We start from the raw sequence: 24,274 nt of genomic DNA, 5'->3' as shown, positions 1-24,274 counted from the left end.
CAAAGCTGAGGCCAGGCCAGTATGTGAAACTCTCTTCACCTTATTTTCTTGTGCGAGAAAAAAGAAAGAAAAAACATGGTTGTATTTCTCTGAACCAAATCAAACACAGTATTTAGCAAAGGGCCTCTGGAATGTTACAAGTAACACTTCATAATTACAATAGATTTGAGTTCAAAGACCAAGTGATGAAAAGAAACTTTCTAATGCGGAGTTCAATTCCCTATATAAACTTCCCTTTTGTTGCTCCATCTACCACTTGCATTTATATTGCCATTCTACTTTGTCATAAAAGCAGTCACCTTGTAACCCTTTTTATCAAGTAATCTATGCACTACCTAAAAGTACACTCGACGCCATCATTCAAGCTATAGGTTCACATTACACAAACATACCAATTCTGCGTGCTCAGCACCACTTGTCAATAAACGCAAGCAGTTGCAAAACAGCAAAGTAGGTTCCTTGCCTTCAGAGAACAGATAGGAGCCTGCCAGTTTTGCAAAACAAACTCTCTGCAATCACTGAAGCTGATCTGTCAACAAATTACCATTAAAGTCATACTTCCTGAAAGCCCAAAAGAGATTTCTAATGAGGAGAGAGAGAGAGAGAGAAAATTTATTATTATTAATATTACTACTACTACTACTACTACTACTACTACTACTACTACTACTATTACTACCAGCTCACGGGTCAGGGTTTAAAATTACCTTCTCAAAGTAGGGATGCTTTTGCTTAAAGTTGAGGGTATACTTCACTCATGGTGAAATGTGGCTTCTTGGTTTCTATGTACATGGCTCTTTTTTTTGCTGTCATTTCTCATGCCATCTTAACTTTCAACCAACAAATTGATGACACACAACTGTTGAGTAATCAAAACTTGGAAGGACTTCATAAAAGGTTCTCATCACAAGTTCCCTCAATCTCTGACAATAATAGTTTGATGAGAGGGAGGCTCAAACTCAGAGTAAAGAACTAACTTTAGCATTCAGGGTGAAGTATGCCTTTTCCAGAAATAGCCACGAAAGGCACTGAGAAAAAAGTGGGAGTCTGTTACTGTTGTGGCTTTTCCTTATTTGTCACAATCATCTGAATTCCTGTCTCACTTTTATCTCCATTTGTTTGTATGGTCTTTGCTAATATTTTGGTGGCACTGACTCCCTACATATTCTTGATCATGAGTATTTTCTATATTTGAACTCTACCTTGTGTTCAAAAGGAACATATCTTGGTAGAGTGGGTCCTTTATAATTATGGTTGGAGTTTTCGCCCACCAGTGAATGGAGTTTCTAGCCCCTTCCACAGTGCCTGCCTCAATGAGGGAACTCAATAAACATTAATAAGATCTTCTTCTATGCTGCCTTCCAGAAGCTTCCCATATTGGACACAGAGGTGTTATCTTTTCCCTTCCAATGGCATCAAAAGACTTTCCTTTCAGAGATGGTCCCCGGTAGCTACAAGGCAAAAGGTCACTTGAGGGTACTCCTAAAAGTTAATAAAGCAACCCTTGGTAAGGAGAAGAATGGTAAGGCCGAACTAGCCACTGCTACCTGGTCTTTGTACTAATCTACACCAAACCACTTGGGTTCCCCTCTGTAGAGCACGGAACAAGGCAAAGGATGGCCATGATAATGGTAACACAGTTCCCACAAAGGAACAGGAGTAAGATGAGAGGCATACGGGGATGGTTTGTTTCATCCGAGTTTACTGCCCATCCAAACACATGCAGCAATTTCTTCCAGGCGTTATGTATCAACGGGGCACTTCAAGCTGGAAATGTTGGCATGACAACCCCCCTCTTCCACTCGATATCCACTAGTCATTTTGGTACCATGAACCGAATGGGGAAATTCATTCTGCCATTTTGAAAATGAAAAGAAGAATCTTTAATTTCCGTGTACTGGTTTGTGCTAACATGTTCACACTCTTGTCGTTATCATTTGGTCGCTCACATTCAAAGGACCCCAGGATAGAGACTCGAGATTCTCCTAGGCCCCTCTGATAGTGTATTGTCTACATCTTCTGTGAACATACACAGCCAGATTTTCCTCTTGAGCCCCCCTCGCATTCCTCTGGTCTCTCTAAGCTTCCCCCGGTCCTGTGCAGTGACTCATCTCTCACCTCCTTCAATAGCTCATTGGCAAAATGCAACCCCACGAATCCCTCTTCTTCCCTTTCATGATGTTTTCGAAGCTACCTGTTCCAACTTCTCTTAACTCCTCAGGATTCATTCAATGTGTTCTCTCTTTCTTTTACATTATTAATGGGAAACATGTATATCTACATGTGTTGATGGTGGGTATATAGCTTTTTTGGCCAAAAGGTCCAACATCTTAAACCAAATGTTAAGGAACTACTGTTTATGAATGAAACAAACACCTCACTTATCCACACTCTCTAAATAATCCATAGTCAAATCCCATATATAGTGTACCTTTTTTTCTTAAGTGTCTTTCTCACAGACTACCTCTAAACTGCCCTCCTCATATAAAACAATAGCCACACCTCAAAACCACAGCAACCAAAGCTCTCTCTATACTGATTTGCAGACAATAAAACTGCCAGGTGGTACCCAAAAAAAAAGCCCCATCATTAAATGGAATGTTGTTAAGAAATAGCTGTTTTATTTAACAGCTATTCATTTTTATTGAATAAACATTTTCTAGTATGCATTCTGTTAATTGACCTGACAGCATATGCTGTATATGGAGAAACTTCTAAACATTATGCTCTATGTAATATGCTTATCTGAAAAAGCTCTCATTTGCAGCAATATGGAAATAAAATTCTGCTTTCTAAAATTCAAGACTTTTAAAATGCATTAATCCACACAGTTTATGAAATTGCTCTGGACATTTTAAAATCCTTTCTTTAGGAAAAAAACTTCAGTAATTGGTAATAGTATTTGTTGCTGAGTTTCATAATGGAGTAGTGCATATCCAATACAGAACTTTTACAGACCCAGAAATGGGGCAGGCATAATAGGAAATAAAAAGCAGTTATGGTATCGGGTAAAGAATTACCCAGTGGCTAAAAGAAATGTTCAGAAACTCTATCAAATTATATTATTAGAAAACTATTGTTATAATAGTCTCATGGCCCAGATAGAAGTAGAGTTGAAACATTACAGAGATAATACATTTCGTTTTGAGGAAGGAAGACAGTTGGGGAGTGTGTTGGCGGGCTCTTCCAGCTACTGGCAGCACCTCTGCCTGGGTGATGGTTTCTGAGTGATGATGGCATCTTGCAGAACTACCAACCCCCCTGCCTAGAGGGCCACAAATGAGCGATGCTGCTGGGTGGGAGCTAGGGCAGACTGGAGAGCTGCAGGGCCCCTGACTTCAGGAACAATTCATCCCCTAACAACTGTTGCCCTTGTAGGAACATTGGTCTAGGGTCACCAGATCTTCTGATTTTTCAAGAGAAGATGGAAAAGCCAGACTCCCTCTACTCTTCTAGGTTGCCACCTATGTAATTCTCTTTTTTCCTTTTTAACAATTCTTCTTAGACCTAATTTAGCCAACCTATAGACCAATCCTAGCACAGAAGTCACTCATTCCACAGCTAATCTTTGTGAAAGCTCTCCATTCTGAAAGGGCACTTGCTATCATTTGTAATTATCTTTGGTAATAAGAATCAAACATGGAAAGGCTTGCATTTATTTAAAGTCCTGGCACTAGGCAAAAATTCTCCCTATATCATCAACGATCACACTGGTGCAACTGGAAAATCCTCTAACATTCAGTGTTACACACAGCATAATTAACTCATTTTTATACCAAGCCCTTTTAAGCCACATCTTTTTGTTCCATGGACTTCTAACATATTTTACAGTTCTAATTCTCTTCCACTGTCCTACATTAATCAAAGCTGTAACCCCTGTTGTCTTTGTACTACAGAATCAGAATGTGCCCCTGGCGAGGAATGGGGGAAAAGTCAACAGGAATTAAATTTCAGTGCAACTGTTTACTCAACTGTGGCCTGCAGTTATTGAAATTTTATCCGTGGTTTTGTGTGACTACCGCAGTAATGAATTCAGCATGGCTGTGATTTTCTCACTGCTGGTATTCTCACTTCAAGTAAAAACCTGTAGAATAAAAATGATGAAAACAACTCAAGTCCATCACATTGACCCTCACATTTCTCCAAAGTGCTTAATTGTAGCAGTTTTCAGCCTGAAAAAAAAAACTATGATCACTCTGGTCCCACAAAACTTTTTCAATACTTTAGGGTTTTTTTTTTTTTCCTCAATTCATCTACAGATTTTCTTGTCCTCCAACAACCTGTGAAGAGCCTCATCATACACTTAGAGGGGCAAACAGCTGTCAGTGTTTTATTTTAAAAGACGGAAAAGGCCTGCCAACCACAATATGTGGGGTTTTAGCCACAATGATAAATCCAACTTCTCTCTCTCTTCCTAAATCACATCAACAGCAAATAAAAATAAAATTATTATAAAAAGTATTTAAAAAGAGTTTCGAAGTACAATCAGAAGGTACTGACATCCATAACACATAACAGCATATTTTCCAAAGTGGTCAGAGCCAAGATAAATAGGGGAGGTGTAGATAACTAATTTTGTTACTGATGCTTTTTAAGAAGATGCTGTTAAAATACACTTCCCTAACTGACTTCTATGAGGCCAATGCATTGCTGCTGTGATTCGCATAGAGGTGTGTGTGTTGATGATATATATGTGAAGATTTTGGCTGACTTACGACTTCAAAATAGCAAGTTTCCCATTTATTTAATTAACACACCCATTTATTTAATAATGCACCCTAAGTATGTGGGATTCACACCCTATAGAGGTCAAGAGCACCAACTCAACCACTCCATAAAGAACCAGTTGCTCTGGCTCTATAGGGTAAGGACACAGAACACAGCACTCCAAAATACCAATTGCTCGTTCTCAATATAACCATAAATATCTGGGAACACCACATGAACGATACATGCACATCCATGGCTACCTTTCTACCATGTAGAGTATGTTTTGCTTGAACACCTTAGTGGTTAGAATTCGGCCATTTGCAACTCACTTAAGTGCACAGCCTTCCACACAACATATGTCATAAATTCCAGCTGACATGACATCCAAGGTGCAGGCACAAAAGGGTCAGGGTGGCCAGTGAGAGACACCACGCCACTGGGATGAAGCCCTATGCAGTAAGACCTGAGGAGATGTCTGCTAGTTTTTTTTGCTTTCTCTCTGTTGAAGCTTCACCCCAATAGGTTCCACTAACTTCTAAGGGACTAGCAATGCAAACCATTTTTCGTATCTTAAAAACTTCTTAGCAAGAAGAATATAAAACATGCTCAGAGTGTGTCAAAGGTTATAACCCTCCTACAGAAAGGGATTCCCTTTACTTCTCTGATACGGATTCCAAGAAAATGGTTTGAGAAAAGGTTTGCCTTCCTCTTTCCTCCTCCCCCAGCGATTTGTTTCTTCCAGAAAGGCCAGAAGATCCCTCCTTCGTTTTTCACCTTTCTGCAATGGTGCCATAACTATGTATATCGAGTAAACAAATCAAAGACCAAAATAGAACAAAAACCATTATCATTAACAGAAATAAATCATATTTCCTGATTCTAAGAGAGGCTGGAAAAACAGTGCTGTCTTCAAGCAGATCCTATTTACTTATTTGAATTTCCCTCAACACTTGGGCCACACAACACCATTTTCTGGGTCACCTTTACCATTTGGAAACATTTGATCAGTCACTCACAGGCACCCACTGACATGCCTACAGAGAATGTAAGGAGAATGAATATGCCCCAGTTTATAGGCATTTGGGGGAGCCACCAATAATAGCTCATTTAAAACATTAAGAGGATCTGGCTGCACACCAGCTGCCATATGTATATCAGGCACATTGGTCAGTGGCCCACACTCCTAAGTTCCTACAGGTAGCAGGTGGGGAGGCCATTTCTTACACTTAGCCCCGTGTGCTGCTATTGCTTGCGTGCTATGTACCCATTCCTGCCTGTTTGGTTCTATTCCCCTGAATCATCTACTACTCCCTCTTCCATCCCGTATTCCTTTTATCCCTTACCCCTTATTGTAGATCTTTCTTCCCAAGGCTCCACAAGCCTGTGTATTATCATTACTTTGTGATTCAAGCATCGGGAGCCATTTCCCCAAAGATTCATTTTATTCCAAAGAGTTCAGCTTCAGCCTGCCGCGGTGGGGGCCCGGGACGGGTGCCCAGGGGCGCACTCAGTCGCATCTTTACCAACTGCCCCCCAAAGTGGGGGTTGTGGGAGGGGGCTTCTAGGACTGTCCAGCCCTAAGGGCTTGAGGACTAGTCTCTGAAGCCAACCACCGGGCCGGCCTGCCAGGTGAGCCCAGACACTCGCAGGGCGGTGGGGGAGGGTCCGGCGCCCCCCTCGGCCTCCCCCAGCACCCGCGGGCACAGTACCTGCTGCTGCTGCTGCTGCTGCACGTGCGCGAGCTCGGCGGCCCCCGCGTCCGCGGCCGGTGTCTCCCCGTTGGACCGGCCTTCGCGAAGGCTGGCGCACGGGAGCAAGTGGTTGCCGCCGCTCGACCCGTTCTGGATGGCTGAACCGTTACTTTTTGTCTCAGTCCCAGATTCTTGCATCATGACTCAAAAACCTGAGAGACAGGGATTTTCAGGAGGGAGCGGGGGAGAGAGAAAAAAGCAGCTGTTGAAACAGTTGTTGCAAGGAGGAGAACGGGCCCTGCCTTCCATGTTGCCAAAGGCCCTAAACAGTTGTCCTTTTCGTTCACTCGCTTTGGCCCTGGGTGAGGGGTCCCGTCCCTTGGTGTTTGAGGGCGGAGGTGGCAGTCCAGCTTCAAGCTGTAGGGGTGGCCCTTTGAATAAATAGGCTTTGTCCCCTGGGAAGAAAATACTTACGGGTGAAGTCAGGATTTATGGTTAAATTTCTGTGATGGGATCTGGATGTTGTGCTCAAAAACTAGTAAGTCGTTCTGGACAGCGTATTAGGTGTGACATTAAATTTTAGTGTGCATGGGCTCTGCGTGGGGATGTCACACTCCTAGAGAAAGAGTCTCCGGCTCCACTCTATCGAGACATGACACACACCACCGGGAGGGCCCCTGAGGTAATTTGAGCTGAAAACCCTTACAGTCAAAAACCGAGGAGCATTTAAAGATTCATCCTCCTCAGAATCATTCAGGTACTGAAAATCTTCAAATCTGGCCATTCCAATAAGATAGGCCACATTTAAAGAGGGAAAAAAATATCTACTTTTCAGAAGCCACATAAATTCAGACTCTGATCTTTGGCCTCTGGTTAAACCTGTCCTAAGAAACCTTTTTTTTTTTTTTTTTTTTTTTAACATTTTTATTTTATTTATTCATGAGAGACACAGGCAAAGGGAGAAGCAGGCTCCACGCAGGGAACCCGAAGCGGGACTCTATCCCAGGACTCCGGGATCACGGCCTGGGCCAAAGACAAACGCTCAACTGCTGAGCCACCCAGGCGTCCCTGTCCTAAGAAATCCTATTCAAAGTTAGGGGTTTCTCATGCTGGATTATTAACCTTGAGTTTGGTTTAAGGCCTGACAGGGTCTGGGACATCTTATATTTATTTTGGAGAAAAATCTGGCCAAGGCCGACCCAAGAAAAGGTCTGAACATGAAAGTACGAAATATCTAATAAGACACATATACAATGACATACACACACACACACACACACACACACACACACACACATACGTATGTCTGTATGTATAGTGCATGATGAGTAGATGGAGGATGTCATCTACATACACGTAAATATTTCACGTTCTGCCCAACTACTTTTTAGGGACAAAACCATTTTCCTATAGAGCAATTCAGTTCTCAGTAAAGGCATCTGATTATGACCAAAGATAGATAACACCAAATGTACCATCTGTGGATCACCAGTGCTGTGCCCAGCCCTCCTGCAGGTCACTTATGTATATATACATAATGTGCATATACCAGTTTAGTTCTGAATGTCTATACTGGTATACTGCATACTGGTATCTCCAGTATGCAGGTGAGAAAAGTAGGATTCCATGAGGACCATTCTAATTGGCCTGGTATAAATCACAGCTACTAATGGTGCAATCAGGATTTGAATAAGTTCAGTCTGATGTCAAAGTTCTTAAGCACGTGTTTTCATACAGCTGAGGTGCAGGGGGGAGCAAACAATGAAATGGCAGGGTCATACTCCAAATTCATAGACTAGGACTTTGAACAGGAAAAACAATGAGCACTGAAGGACCTGAGGGTTCGAATATCAAAGCTGAGGAATGTCTGAATATTCAAACTTTAACGTGAGCCACCATCTCAGATAAAAGGGCTGAAAACTTGTATCGCAAATTTTTTTGCTCCATGGAAAGTCATGCACAACCAGTGCTACAGATTTCTTCCCCTCCCCACTGCCGCCCCCTGCCCCCCCCCCCCCCCCCCCCCCCGGTGAAATAATGGGACAATGGGGAAATGGAAACACTTGGGACATGTTTAGCTGCGGCTGCCCTCTTGCTAGAAGTTGGTTTAAGTCCCTTTTCTACCGACTTCCACAAAAGCCCGATGGAAAATTAAAAGCAGAAAAATTCACATCTTTCTTTACTTCCTTTCAGCGCACTGTATGATCCAACTTGAGTATAAACTTTAGGAACCCAGAAGACTTATTTTTTAAAGTTAATCCAATTCTGAAGGGGATTAAGAATGGCATTTTTTGTTGACAGGTGGGAAACAAACTCAGATGCAACAGCTGATTCATTCTCTTTAGACCAGACTTTCCAGTAATTAAGGTCCTTTAAACCCATTTATATCCTTACTGTCTGCAGAGTAGAAAATCTTTCAAAAATACAACTAAAACTTTCTCTAAGATAGAAGAACCAGGCAGTGCTAGTACTTGTTTGTTGCCAAAAAAGGAATTAATTTGTGAAATTGAGGGGATTTTCCCCCCAATGTTTCAGTTTCTGTTTCACAAATATGCCCATTTGTATAGAAACGAAGGAAAAGACAGTGTTGAGGTATTTAAGGGAGAGAATGGTTGTCCTAGAGTAGTTAACAGGGAAACTCACTGAATTCTTAGAGTATGTCACAAGCATACCTAAAGAAAAAACAGAAACTTTTTTTAAAACTTTCTGGAAAGCCTATTCATATCAGTGAGTGGACCCCCCCCCCCACCAAAAGACAAAAACATGGCTTACACGTGAAATCTATACCTGCCCTGAGAATGGGGCATATTTAGCCAAATATCCTGTCCCCAGAACTATCGGAAAGATTGCTGCCTTCATACCCTGTGACCACTGGGATGCCTGACCTCAGAACAGGTGCCTAAGAGACTGGCCCTGCTTCTGTTTCTTTGGTTTGACACTGTGGTGGTGGGTGGAGTAAGAACAATCTCCAATCCACAATTTGATGAGAAGGTTTTGCTCTACGCAGTTCCAAGAAGACTGCCAAGTCCTCCAGTAGAAGTTTTGCAGGCATCACGCCAAGCAGCTTGGCTTGCGAATCGGGTCTGTGAGAGTGCAGGCATTGGGACCGAAATTGCATAAAGGATTATTTTGGTCTGAGGATGTCCTTAATTAGTCAAGTGCTAACAGTAGTATGTAGGTTGCAAGATTTAAAATTTCCCATAATCTCCCACACCAATCAGGAGAAAACAGCTTTTTGAAAAGCACATGTGAAAAATTAGGAGTGTCGATGTCTAAGAACATTTCTAACAATATCTGGGCTGGCAATGGTTCTTTCTATGGAATGTTCCAAGCCATTTAATAAGCCTTTATGTCTGTACAACACTTCACAAACTACAAGGCTCTCTGAGGTACTTTTCAAACTCATAACAAGTCTATCAGGGAGAAGAGACAGGTGAAGTTTATCCCCATTTTACAGTTAAGAAAACTAACGGTCAGTGGTAGGTTAAGGATAGATACAGCCATAATCATTTTCCATTTCAGACATGAACTTGTCCATTCAATGAATGACAGAGAATTTCCCATTTGCAAAGCCCTGGGAAAGGTGGTGAATTAGTAAGTGAATGAAAAAGAAAACTAAGTAATTCCAGGAAAGACAATATCAGGGTGGCAGGTGGACCAAAACAACAACAACAACAACAACAACAACAACAACAAGGCAAAAAGCATCAGCATTCTTTAGCAAACACCTCTGTCTTTTTCTATTGAGTTTTACAATTTGAGAGTCATCTGAAAGCAGGTCAATGTATACAAGAGGCATGCATGTTTTCTGACTTCGAACAACACTGTACCCTCTTTTCTTAGAGGGAGCTTGTCATAGACACTCAGTTTGTATAACCTCCACTTCTCTCTGGGACTCCTTATAACCATCGAACTGCTTTGCTCCATGGCAAACGAGAACAAGAAATGATACACAATCAGCCAAAGTGCTCGAATATGAAGGCATAGCACCTGGAGGACATGACCACCCGTGCCCACTAACAAGCCCTTCAGAAACAAACACAAGTCTTCCTCTGGCTGCTTGCATGGCTTCTCTGAATGAACTGAGCCTGTTTAAGTCACATATGATCCATTCAACACAACCTTGCAAAGGCTGAGGCTGTAATCACATGGATATCAGAAAGCTTAAAGAAGCCAAAATGGCCCACTTCTTGTCTCGCTTGGAAACATGACAGAGCTACTGATTTCAAAAGATCGATTTTTGTGCTGAAGGAACTTGAAGAAAAGGACAAGAACTGAGTTTAGCATGCTTATTTGTTGTCATTGCCAACAGAGCATACTCTGGAAGTATTCTGGAAAATTCATAATGTCCAGGCCAATGTATTTATAGTAAATTAAAGCAATGCTTTATTATTATGATTATTTCCTTGGTTACAGTGTTGATGCTGAAAATTTAAGGAAAATAAAGCCCTTGTTATCATGCTCGTGAAAGATTTTAAGCTAACAAAAAGTTCAGTCTTGATTCCAGGGCAGTTAATTAAGGTTGACCAAGTCAGGCAGAAGTAAATTAACTTGGCTGATCAATTATTTATATGAAGCAGAATAAATGCCCTTAAAGAACTTGGTCTGTTCATGAAAGGATGTGTAAATTAAACTAAACATAGTTTTGTAAAATATATTTCTACTTCTATGGGGGAGAAGAGAAGTTAATGGTGAAGTCACTTGTAGGAAAATGATGATGGTGATGGCACGGTCCTCCCACATCCCAAAGAGAAGAGCCTCTTTCTCATTGTTCATCCACTGCCAGGAAAGAAGGAAAATGGAAGGCATTTTGAGCTGGGAGGGGGCGTGGTGGAGAAGAAGAAAGGGAGGGGGGAGGGGGAAAGAGAAGACAGGAAGGAGGTAGGGATGGGAGGGACAGACAAGGGGAAGGAGCAAAGGTGGGAAGGGAAGACAGAGGGATGAGAAGGAGGGAAGGAGGAAGACAGCAACTCTGAGAATGGAGAAACTATGTGAATTCCTGTATTTTGGAACTACTTCGTCCTCAAACTCCGTGCAGTTTGTAGACGGGACAAGAATAAAGGTGGGAGTCAGGCTAGCCCTAGTTCTAAAAGAAGGACTCATGTCACATCCTGATGATTCAAAGTCCACACTGATCACATTCATGCAACACAGGAAAGAAAAACTTGTGTGTATTAAGATATAAAGCAGGCATTTACTTCTGGGTCTCATCAGATAAATGAACGGTTTCCCTTTAAATGTGCAAGAGGTCTATCTGGCAACATAATATACATAAAGGAGTTGTAAGGAGCAAAGTGCAGCTAAGGAGATTCTTCTCTGCCAGCAGGCAAACAGCAGGGAGGTGCAGGACACTTAACCCAGCCCCTTACTTTCCATCTTCTAGCAGAAGCTCCTCCCATTCCAAATAGGGACTCAAGAACAGAAAGCATCCCTGAAGAAAGTCTGGCTTTGACAATGGAGATTTTGCATTTCCTAGTCGGTGGCACGTGGTCTGCAAGTGTTCACCCTTCACCTGGCAAGATGCCCTGGAGCAGCAACAAGGTGAAGGGCTGGTGGAGGGATTACAAGTGAAACTGAGGGGTTAAGGAAGCAGGTGAAGAAAGGGCAGGATGGAAGGCCCCCAAGTGGCCCCAAGATGCAGAATCACTGTAAGTGGGGATTTTGTAGCATACTCTCAAAGAAAAAGAAAGGGAGGAGGAAGACTGAAAGGCGAAACAAAATAATGCCAGCGGATTATTTTCACATCTGAGATCACTCCCACAAGTTGTGAATGAACTCTTCAGACACGACTGTCTATCCACTATCCAATGGCAGGGGTCCCATTTCACGGAAAGACCATCCATGGGTCAAGTTTAGGAAGAGAAGTCAGTGTGCTGCCTGTGTTATGAAGGCAACATCTTCCAATACCAAATTTTCATAATTATAACAGAAAGGCGTAAATTTTCTAATGCATGGCAGTTCAAAAAGTAATCAAGGGAATGAGCCGGAGGGCTATTTTAATGTATGCAAAGCTAGTGACCCACAGTAAATGGGAGGTAAGCTACAATGAATGCAAAGTAATGCACACATACTGAAGTCCTGGTCTGATGAGGGACGGCTAAAATTAACACCCAATTAATTTCCGAATTGACAAACAAATGAAACCCATAAATCTACTTTCTCATTAATTTTCCTGTGGTATAATTTAAAGCAGTAATATGAGGGCAAAAACTGAGCATTATCCATCATAAATATCAAAAAGATAGCACTGTAACACTATAAATTATGCATATTACCTGTTGTTAAAAATGATTTATGTATTATCAACTTTCTTTATCGTGCACTGTAGATATCTAGATCTATCTTTAAAAATCTGGAACTTCATTTAGCACTTAGGAAGAAAAAGTTCAGGAGCAACGAAATAGTCAAAAATGTGTTCACAAAAAAAAAAAAAAGAAAAGAAAAAAAAGAGGCTGCTTATGTAGCCATATGGGAGATAAGGGCAAAATTGGAATGTTTCTAAATCTTAGGTCAGCAGAGGTTGAGGATATCATGGCAAGTGTCGAGCTGGGCCTCTCAACAGAGAAAGAAACAGCTCTAGGAGCACCCCTCTTGGAAAGCTGTGGTACACCCATTCTCAAGAAGCTACTGCTGCGGGAGATGCAGGATTTGGGGCTGGAAAGGAACGGGTACAGGCGAGGATGTCCTGGATGCATCTCAGACAGCTAGAGCGGGGGAACCGACAGCTACGGGTGCTCAGCAAAGCAAGGAATCTTCAGTCGGCAAGAAGTCTGGGGGGATAATTACGCTCACTGGTAGTAATGTATGGTAGCTCTCTTACCTTTATAGTTTAAAGGAGGAGAAAAAAAAGAACTAGGAACTAGTGTGTATTTATCAATCAAACTAGAAGTACTCTCTGTTTATCAGGTAAACAGATAAAGAGGCATTCAGAGTAGAATGATCCCCTTCCTGGCCTCTCCCAACTCCATTTCTTTAATAACAATTTGAGGGGGAGGGGAAGCCTTTATTTTGAACTTGACTTTCAGGCACACCCTGCATATACGTTCTGAGACCCCCAATGGATGCCTGAAATCGCAGATAATACCAAATCCTACATACATACATATCTATGATAAAATTTAGGGATCCCTGGGTGGCGCAGCGGTTTAGTGCCTGCCTTTGGCCCAGGGCCCGATCCTGGAGACCCGGGATTGAATCCCACGTCGGTGCATGGAGCCTGCTTCTCCCTCTGCCTGTGTCTCTGCCTCTCTCTCTCTCTGTGACTATCATAAATAAATAAAAATTTAAAAAAAAAGAGTTATGATAAAATTTAACTCATAAGTTAGGGACAGCAAGAGATTAAAAACAATAATAAACTAGAGTAATTATTACGATATAGTGTACTAAAAGTTATGTGAATGGGGTCTCTCTCCCTCCACCAAAATATCTTAATGTACTGTACTCACCCTTCTCCTTCTTGTGATGACGTGAGATGATAAAATGTCTACGTGAGGAGCTGAAGTGAGGTGAATGACCTAGGCGTTATGACACAGCCTTCTAACAATACCTCAGAAGGAGGATAATCTGCTTTTCAACCCCAGTAGACCACGGGTAACTGAATCCACAGAAAGCAAAATCGTGGATACGAAGGACTACTGTAGTAGGAACTTAATACGTAATTGCTGAATTCTTAGCTAAATGATTAAATGACAGGAAAATCCAACTCCAGTTTCTCAATCAAATGAGTTCAAGGGCTTGTGCTGGCCACCACCTTGATGTTCCTAATTTTAAAATACCCTATGTCCTGCACTTCCTTTGGAAGGACTCATCATTTTGGATTTCCGAAACTCAGAAACTAAAGTAAGCCATTAAATTGTTTTAAGTCATAACGGAAGTAGGACTGTCCCAATCATTGAAAATTTGACGATACTCAATCAATGAAAAGCTCTACCAAAATTCAAGATCAACAGTTAATATTCAATTCAGCTGGACTGGAAAAAGGTAGAGAGCAGGATGTTTAATTTTCCCTGTAATGCATGACTCACAACAGAGTTAGAGGAATAGGGTGGTAATAAAATAATGTTCCTAAGAAAAACATGATTTCCCTTTTCTACCAGACTTTCATAGTAAAGACCAGAAATTTTATATTTTCGAAGAAAAAGATTTTTTTTTTTAGAAAAAGAATTCTTGAATTCCAACACCTAGGCAGAACGGTTGTTCAGATGCATTGTGTGTGTCTTGCTCTAACAGCCTGTCTTAAAAAAAAACTTCCATGGTCTTCATAAGTCATCAATAAGCATGGATAAAAACACCCACCCCCTTAAAAGTTACAAATGTCTATATTTTCAGAATTTCGGCCACTGTTGGTCTTGTTTTCCTTCCCTCCCAGTGGATAAGAGTTTAAGCGCTGTAATCATAGCAACTGTGTGCAAACTTTGGAAGTTAGAAAGGAGCTGCTCTAGGAAACAGAAGTACAAAGGAGAATGCATAACCCACTCCCTTGGCATATTAATCCAGACGAGCTCAAATAATTAAACAGAGACCAAAAAGGAGCTTTGTCAATCCTGTGTTAGGCTGTTTGCTTTGCCACAAGGAAGCCTCTGCAGCTTAGGGTATGATGGGGCCAGGTGTTCTAGGGAGCTTAATTAAAATGCATTTTTACAGAACAAAACAGAGTGTAAGTTTGAGAATTAACAAGGCCTGCCAAACTTGAATCGTCTGAACATTCAAACAGCTGAACTGTCACAAATAGCCTAGTGGAATAAAGTAACCAACAACCAGGTCGGAATTTCTTTTTTCATTTCCATATATTATATAGTTTCATATACATGGGGCCAGGTTCCTGACATCAATTAGTGGCTAGCGTGCACAATGACACACTTCACCTATCTCCTGCTTTTGCCTCCAGCCCCTAACCGCTCTAGTGGCCAAAGTGAACAATATGTTCAGAGCATCACGGCAGCTTAGTGAATGCAGGCCATCAGAAGTCAGTGCTTGCACTTCTCCATTGTGTGAAAGGGACAATTATTTAATTTTATCCTTCAAAAACTTCAGTATGCATATATGTATTTCCGCCCCCCCCTCCCCGGAAAGTTGCTCTTACAGACAGATTAATAGGCTTTCTCTTGATATAAAAGACCACAATTTGTTGAAGGTCATTACCCCTAGCCTCCGCCCTCAACCCAGTCTGTATTTTACCCTTGTAATTTACAGCAAATGCTAGCAGGCCCTGCCTAGTATTGAAACACAACACAAATTCAGAAACAGCAACAAACAATAATTAAAAACACAAAAAACAAAGATGATGTAAGCTGTTTTCTCTGTTGTTTGCAAAACACTGACAAAGGACAGGCTAATGTTTGGTCTTCTCTAATGTGACTCTCAGTGACCATGGGACAAGAGTTACACACATCAAGCTGAACAAAGAGACCCAATGTCTCCTTTATTTAACTAGAAATGATACAACGCATAGAACTCATTTTAAAATGAGACAGGTGAGAATATCAGGTAAGAATTAAAACACTAGCTTGTAAAAACATATGTAGATCAACTGTATGATTTCTTCCCAGTTAGGATGTCTCTTTATATCACCGAGAATTTGTTCACAATACATTAAACTCAAAGTTAATCTTCCCTTTGCAAACTTGAACGAGTACACCCATCACACACAGGATCCTATGGAGCCCACACAACGACACACAATGAACACACACAATAATACAAAATCCAAGGATTGTACCTTTCGAAGGTGACTGCCTTGTTCATAGCACTAGACTTTTTCTCCTACACCTTCTAAGTCCTTGTTTGCTCCACAAAGAGTTTTCTAGCCATCTGATGTTCTATTACTAAGCTAGTGGCCTTTCAGGAGAGCTCTCTCCCTTCTGAAAAAAGCAAACAACTGCATAGATATCATTACACTAAGGAAATCTCTTAGAAAAACCAAACAACTTGCTAATCTCTCCAGCCCCTTCATCCAAGCAAAAGATAAGAAAAGCAAACCTAAGTCTGTTTCAACCACATTCCAGGGACAAGTTCCCCTTTTTTTCTTTCTTTATCAAAATTCTAGTATTTAAGTTTTCTTTTTTTTAAATGTGTGTGTGTTTTTTAAACAGACCTTGCAGGATAAACTGCTGCTCGCACCCCGCAAACAAAGCAATATTTGTTTAATAACGATTGCTGCCATGGGTACAGTAAACAAGGGGCCCAGCATTTGTGTTTATGAACAAACACATCATCTTACAAGAGCAATTTAACATTAACCAGGTGGAATAATCAACAGATTTCATAGGTGACACCAGGGGCAGGACTAATGTAAACAGGGCTAGGGAGGAGAAAGGGGCCACTCTTCGGAATCAAGGTCGAGGTAAATGCATTACAGAGTAAACAGCTGCAAAGAAGGCAAGATAAACAAACAGTCATTCTTCTGACATTTAGAGAGGCAGAAAGGTTGTATGTTACACAGATCAGCTGCTGACCACCATGAAATCAAACCAGTTGGAGACCAGGCCTGCCTGTTTGCACAATGCCATGTTTGCTTATAAACAACAATTTGCTGTTACCAACCTCGCATTACTCATCATCATATAAGCCAGAGCAAATCAAGTGAAATCCGGTTAACTCTTTGCTGGCAATGTTGCTCGGAAATAACAAAATGATGGCCCCCTTTAAGAAAAAAGAGGTCACCTCCAGATGAAGCAAACAGCTCAGTCAACGCCTTTTTACTTCCTGCCTTGTAGATAAAAATAAAGCATCCACATGGTTTAAACTACTAAAGATTGGATTTGGTCACAGCTCTAAAAGACTGGAATGTTTTCATGCTTGAGTAACTATACATTCATCTCCTGGGCTCATCTTCTTTTATCAATGAAATATATGGGTCAGACACCGATTCGGATCTTGAATGTTTTATCTAAAAGGAGAGCCCTCATGTTCCTTCTCTTCGAGTTTCTTGTTCCAAGATACCTTTAAGCGCACTGGGTCCACCCGCAAACAGATGTGTTTCTCAAGTACGCAGCAAAAAAATCAAACTATATCCGGGTATGATGCCCTTAAAAAACACGATATAAATAAATTAATCAACTGATGTTACAGAGAGCCACTCAGGAGGTCAGTTTGTCGGATTATCGAATAAATCTGAGGTCTTTGAAGAGTGAGTGAGTTCAATGTCTACACTAACAGAAGTGTTATAAATGTTTCATCTTCAAAAATGTGCTTCATGTACAAGAACATGTAAAACAGTTTGCTGTGTATTATAAGAAAGCTATCATGTTTTATCACAGATAGTATATTTAGGTGTATAATTTGCAATTGAAGCATTATTTTTAATCTACCTTTCAGATTGTTTAATATCACTATTTAATTGTGATCCGTGTGAACAGTATCTCTCCATTACTTTATATTTAATAAGCAAAACATACTGAAAACCAGTTTGCTAATTTCTACCTTACATTCATTATCAGCTAATTAATTTTTTAAAATTCTGTTTAATGTTAGTCCAAAGTACAGTAGAACCCTGCTGGATATCTAAAGCAAAATTTGAAAATGAGAAAATGAAATTAAAAAAAAAAAAAAACCTAAAAAACTAAAGATACTCCTCAGAGGATGGTGGCAAGTATATTAGTAACCTTCAGATTACTGCAACTTCCATCTCTGTCTAACAGATGTTAACAAAATTTTAGCGGTCCCCTCACCCATCACCGATGCCCACCACCAAGTCCACTCTAAACCTCTTCACCTTCTCTAGCTGCTCTTGCTTTCATCCCCTCCTCCTATAATCTAATCTTTGTTCTGCAACCCTAACATCACAGCTAACAAGAGGATTTTCTTTTGTGTTTCTGTTTTGTTATGCTGTGGTTTGTTTCCCAAGTCCATCACTGCTGACAGTCTCCTTTCCCCAGACCAATGCAACCCCTAAAACCTCATCAAAAGACTGGAGAACAAATGTCTGGTGAGCCCTCTGCGTCCTCGCAGGAGGGACTTTCTCAGGTCCGTGGACCTATTACCACCATATAGACCCACAGAAGGGAACCTGGGTCTGCTCCTGTTTTGCCCTCACAAGCCACCTGGGACTGGAGCTGTTCCACTGCCCTCGAGAGGGAAAGCCAGCCTTGCCCCCCTCGGAATGATGATGCAGACTTGGGCCACGGGAACGGCTAACAGTAGGACTCTTCCTCAAATGCTTTGGAAACTGAACACTCTCAGGTGCCATGCATATGCACGTGGCCTAGATGAACAAGAGACAAAGAAAAGTGAAGTGCCTGATCTGACGCTCTAGTGAAACTCACGGGGAGAAAGAAATGAAGAAGTAAAAGCAGAATGCTGTGACCCGCCATCCGTATTCCCCATCTTCATTACCCACACTATCCGCACTTCCAGTCTTTTCCAGGACTTCTCCGGCCTTCCATTTTTGTTTTCTTTTCCTAAAGCCTAGATGAACTAGAGTACCAGTGAAGGATTACAAAGAGAGTTTACAATTCTACAAGGTAATCCAAAGAGTTGAAACCATGTCTCTCGACAAAGGCCAATCGTAACTGAGCTGGGGAGTTTTGAGAGCCAAGCTAAACCTAGCCACATGATCGCTACCCAAACGAGGACGTGTTTATATTCAAAAGTGGTTCTACCGATTCCTTACCAAGAACAGATAAATAATGTGCCTTTTTCCTCTGCCTCGGTTGGGTGGTAAAAACCCTAACCCAGCTTCAGTTTTACATGCATGTGCCCAGTTACTTATTTTGTTCCCCAAAGACCCCACGCTATAAACCTTAATTGCAAAATAAAATAAAAATAATTAAAGTGAAAGAACCCATTTGCTAAGAAGTCTTTTAAATAACCTGTTTGATCAACTATTTCAAAAGATGAGAACAATCCCAAGGAAGCTCTGGGTAGGCCCCAGAGTGACAAGGACTCTGACCTGTTCTTTCCACATCTCTCTGGGATGAAAATCTCCCAAGTTCTGAGATTCTCAGAATGGTTCATGGCACCTGAGGGGACACTTGAGCTGGTTCTCCAGGCTCAGGCATTCATTTCTACCTTCACCTTGGTGATTTCTGCCATCTAGCTCTATACCTCCACCAACACTATTTTTAAAATGTATTCACTTTTGACAAACATATAAATCTATTGCAGAGGAAACTTTGTATCACTTCGTCAAATGGAAAGCCAGTGTGTATCCCTTTATAGAAGAGAAAGACTTTATAATAAATGTAATACAACCCAACCAATGTTATTAAATTCTAGCTAGATCCTGCTGTCCACAAAGGCTCTGAGCAGGAGCCATGTTCTTTCTTTGTTAAATAATGAGCTTACAACTGGAAGAGAGAGATTAAAGACATACTAGTACCAAATGGAAACTTTCTCCTTGGCTTTATCGGAAGGATTAAAACAGGCTGAAAATGGAATTGCTTCAACATCAAATCGCAATAATGAGAACTGGTGAATGATTTATGAACTACCTAAAAATCCTCTTCCAACACACCAGTGAGTGGTACAAGCTTATGTACTGGGGCACTGGGCAAGAGGTGAGACTTAAGAGACCCCTGTGAGGAGCAGGTTATATCCCTGACTCCAGAGCATAATATTCCTAAGAATGCATTTCAGTAAGTGCTGGCACAGCGCCTCCTGTGTACACACATGCTGGTGGAGAAATAAATAATCAACTGACCAGACTTTCTATTCTTGGCCCCCAAAGCCATGCGGCTCCTGTGCCATGGGTATTAAGCCTGTACAAGACAGCGTAAAAATCAGACTGGCAGCTCCAACATAAGCCTCCCTCACAGGCCTGCCTTTTCTCACACCATCAAGGAACAACAGTTCATGGGCCACTTACATAGAGCTGCCTTTCTAGAACATGAGTTCAGAGTTTACTCAGTACCAAGTAACTACCATAGGATAAAAACTGTAAGCATATCACTCAAATGCTTTATTGGTCAAAAAGATGGATGCTTTTATGAGTCCAACCTTTTTTTGTAATGGAGTGCCACCGACGACCCAGCATTAGCCTCATTCCCTGCTATTAATCACACTTCTAAGAGCTCATTTTGCCTTAAAATCTTAAGAAATTGCTATAATTTAAAGACACGGTGTCTACATAATGGGAAATGCCTCATAATTGTATCATTTCACAAAATACAGTATTTTTTATGGGAACAATGACCATGATGCTAAGGTATTACAAAGTGGGAATAATTTATATATATAAAAGAAAAGTGAGATGTAAGCTGTCTTTTGTATTTGTGGCTTCCCACATCTGTACGCTTTAATCATCACCTTTGGGAGTCTGATTAATACAACGGCATCAGCGTATCGTTTACAGAGTTAAAAGCAAAACAACATTACCAAACAAATGAAGAATTTAAATGAAAGGGAGAAAGCCTAATGTAAAAAGATAGAAAAGATGTGAAAACATATCATGTGCTTTAAGAAAATTCCATCAGTGGTATATTCCTTATTCATCATCTATAATTCCTGGGCCTTATCTGTCCATGCAAAGAGAACTAAAGCAAGCTCTTCAAATAAGTGACTTCAGGACAAACTACAGGTATCTGCCAATTTACTTTCAGTATTATTTCAATAATATAATGATGCCCTTAACTTGTAAGTCTTCATCTCATTAAACCACCCTTCATGAACATTTAACACAGCTGAATACTATAAAGGAAAGAGTATCTGAAAGAGTTTTTCAAAATACAGAGCTAAAATAAATCTTTTTAAAAGTGCCCCTTCAATTTTTACTGCTATACAATTAGAACACAACATATACAAATCTTCAAGTCTTGCATACACACAAAAATGGTGCCATGATGAATGAAGGTAGGCTCCAATCAGCCACAAAGATTATGAATAGATATGGTGTGAATGGTTGCAAAGAATACTCAGTCAGCCCGAAGATGAGAATGCAGGTTTCATCCTATAGTCAGCAAGGGTCAACTCAGAAACTGAAACAGCCAGAGGCTGGTGACAAAGTATAGGTGGGGCTGGGTATCAAAGGGCTTGGTGATAAGTAATCACAACTCTGATAGAGAAGCCCCTTCTAACAGGGATATGCTCCCCCGTGTGGTGTCAAATGGTCACAATAACCACCTAGTCCTTGGACCCCCTGCTCTGTACCTATTTCTCAAGAACTAGAAGGGAACACTGACCCAGAAAGGATAGTTAGGAAGAAACTTATAGAGATGCCCATAAGAAGGGGAGAGCCTGAGGTGCTCAGAAGAGGTAGAGTGGGTGCCAACAGCAGGTCATTGACAGCAGCCTCCCTTCACACCCTGGGTGCTGGGGCCACTGGACGGCTACAGAATTGATAGTGGGACCACTTGATGTCTGACAACCTCAGATTCTCAAGAGGACTCATTCATCAACTAAACACCCAGAGAAACTTTCAAAGGTGCTGCTACTCCTTGGCATCTCTGTGGTAAATTTGAGTGGCTGGGGGTACTGGACACTGGGGCCCACCAGCGTCATCAATACCTGAGTTAAGATTCTCCAAGCCCGTGGAGAACCAACTAACTGATAGATGAGGCCAATGTATTTATCCAAGAGCAGATGCCAGTGGCACTTTCCTTAGACCAGTACAAGAGCAAGTACTCTGGCAGGGCTTTCCAGAGGAAATCACATATGCTTCCGACAGATAGGAAGTTACCACCTTTTACACTGCAACCATGGTACAGACAGAGCATAGTGCTATGGAGAGGAGCATGGTGTCACCTGGGAGCTTATGACAAATGCAAATTCTCAGGCTCATCTCAGACCTCCTGAGTGAGAATCTGCCATTTGATAACAACCTCTCCTCCAGGTGATTCAGAAGCATATTAAAGCTTGAGAAGGCAAGTGTGGTGGGAAGGGGAGCAGATACCAGACCAGACATACATGAACGTGATTTCCCACTCTGCCCACTTGAGGGTTTCAACAAGCCACCCAGCCACTCTATCTTTCCATTTCTCCTTCCCTAAAATCATACCATTCTGTATTTGGGTTCACTCATCACTCTGAGCAATATTTATTTTGTATCTAACATGTGTCAGACCCTGTATTGAGTGTTAGGGCAAAAATGTGGAACAAAACCTGATGAAGACCCATCAACATGGAGGTGACTGTCTTATGGGGAAGACACACAGTAATCAATTAGTCATATAAATAAGTGGAGATTAGAACTGTGTTAAGTGCTACTATGAAAAATGCACAGTGCTCTGAGAGCACACAAAGTTAATATATGTAAAGTGCCTTGTATGTAGTAGGTGTTCAATAAATCACAGTGATTATGAGTAGCCCATAAAACCCAGACCTTTGGGAAGCCACTAAAAAACTCCCAAGCGCTGAATACTCTTCTCCCCATCATAAAATGAGCCTGAAGTAGGACCGTGTTCTCAGTGAAGTGATTTTTTACCATATTTTCCTGCTTTTTCCTAGCTCTATGAGGAATACGACATCAATAAAGTCAACATTTCTTCTAATGACAGCTTAGAAAACGACATTAACTTTCCAGGTTATTGTTGAGAATTAACTCTTGTTAACCAAGTTGGAGTTAAAAGGAAAAGTGCAGAGCAGGACAGAGGGTGATACTGCAAATCAGTCTTGTTCTAAGCAGTCTTCTGATTATCATTTGAAAGCCTTTAGATACCTAAAGACCAAATCTTTAATTGGCTTTTCAGCACCATTTCTTTGTATACGCAGTTTGCTAAAGTCCAGAAAGTACATGCTAATAATTGCAGGGAGGATGAGCAACCTGTACGTTCTACTGTGGACACCAGTAGTTAATTGATAGTGCACTTAGCACACGTCTATACAGTGGGAAAACTGGACTGAACAGGAATCAAAGAATGCCCATAACCAAACCCACATCACTGAGGATGCCCGCCCCAGGAGCAGAGTGACTTGAGTCTACCACATTATGTAGGAAGCTTTCATAACATTACAGCTGGGTGTGTTCAAGTGTTCCTTAATACAACCCTGCAAAGTCCATCAGGTCTTTCCCTTGCTTGTTTCCCACGAATTCACGAACTTTAAATAAAAATTTGAAATACGATGTCACAGCTCTCCATGTTTGTACAAGTTATAGGGTCCTTTTCAAGAAGCTGGCTTTCTTTCAACAGGTGGATATTTGTGATGGGAGATTTCTGACCTCACTGGTATCAGAATGCCCCTGATCAAAGAATAGAAAGCAACAGCTAATTTGAAAAAGAGAAGTATGTGCGTGGGAAACGTGGTTCGTGTTAAGACCTTAAGGTCTTAACAACAGTAGCTGAGTGATACAACCAAACAATGCTCACACATCAGAGCATTTGTTTTAAATTTTATAACTGGATGCATTGTTAGATGGAATAGAACACAGCCACTGGTAGCTTGCTTACTGGTCAAAAATGGGTGGTTTTCATTTATTCCTGCCTGGAATAAGATGTATCTTTAGGCAAACCATAAAAGACTCTTCACTACAGGGTACAAACTGAGGGTTGCTAGAGGGGTGGTGGGGGAGGGGGGGATGTGGTAACTGGGTGATGGAGATTAAGGAGGGCACTTGATGTAATGACCACAAGGGGTTACATGCAACTGGTGAATCACTGAATTCTGCCCTTGAAATGAATTATACATTATATGTTAACTAAATAAGAATTTAAATAAAAAATAAATAAGAATTTTTTTTTTAAATATATCTTTAGGATAATTTCCCTTGGATCCAACTACTAAAAAATGTGAAGTAGGAGGGAAAAGGATATCCCTTAGAGGACTTTTGGAATACCTGGAGACACCATAGTTGCCACAAGCCGAGGGAAGAGGAGCTACTGGGAAGCCAGAGACGCTGCTAAACCTCCTACAATGCACGAGACAGCTTCCACAACAAAGTTCACCCAGTCCCGTGAGCCAACAGAGTCATGGTTGAGAAAAATGTTCTATGTGGATCTGTA

The 24,274-nt window shown here is 41.2% G+C and overlaps 1 protein-coding gene across 7 annotated transcripts in view; it reads right to left on the bottom strand.

The window, feature by feature from the left end:
• The window catches only part of FOXP1 (forkhead box P1), a 375,390-nt gene that overhangs the window by 225,901 nt on the left and 125,215 nt on the right, over positions 1-24,274 (bottom strand). For 6 of the 7 annotated variants that reach the window (XM_025456558.3, XM_025456571.3, XM_025456567.3 and 3 more), the window contains one exon: positions 6,420-6,613. In XM_025456558.3, the coding sequence (XP_025312343.1) occupies positions 6,420-6,602 (183 nt within the window). In that variant the 5' untranslated portion in view covers positions 6,603-6,613. Of the gene's footprint in view, positions 1-6,419; positions 6,614-16,119; positions 16,138-24,274 lie in introns of those variants that run through there. The other variant, XM_025456560.3, reaches the window with a different exon arrangement.

The sequence above is a fragment of the Canis lupus genome, chromosome 20 (assembly GCF_003254725.2).
Source record: "Canis lupus dingo isolate Sandy chromosome 20, ASM325472v2, whole genome shotgun sequence".
Lineage (NCBI taxonomy): Eukaryota > Metazoa > Chordata > Mammalia > Carnivora > Canidae > Canis > Canis lupus.
The sequence above is the reverse complement of the archived record's forward strand: the minus strand, read 5'-3'. Positions and strand labels throughout refer to the sequence as shown.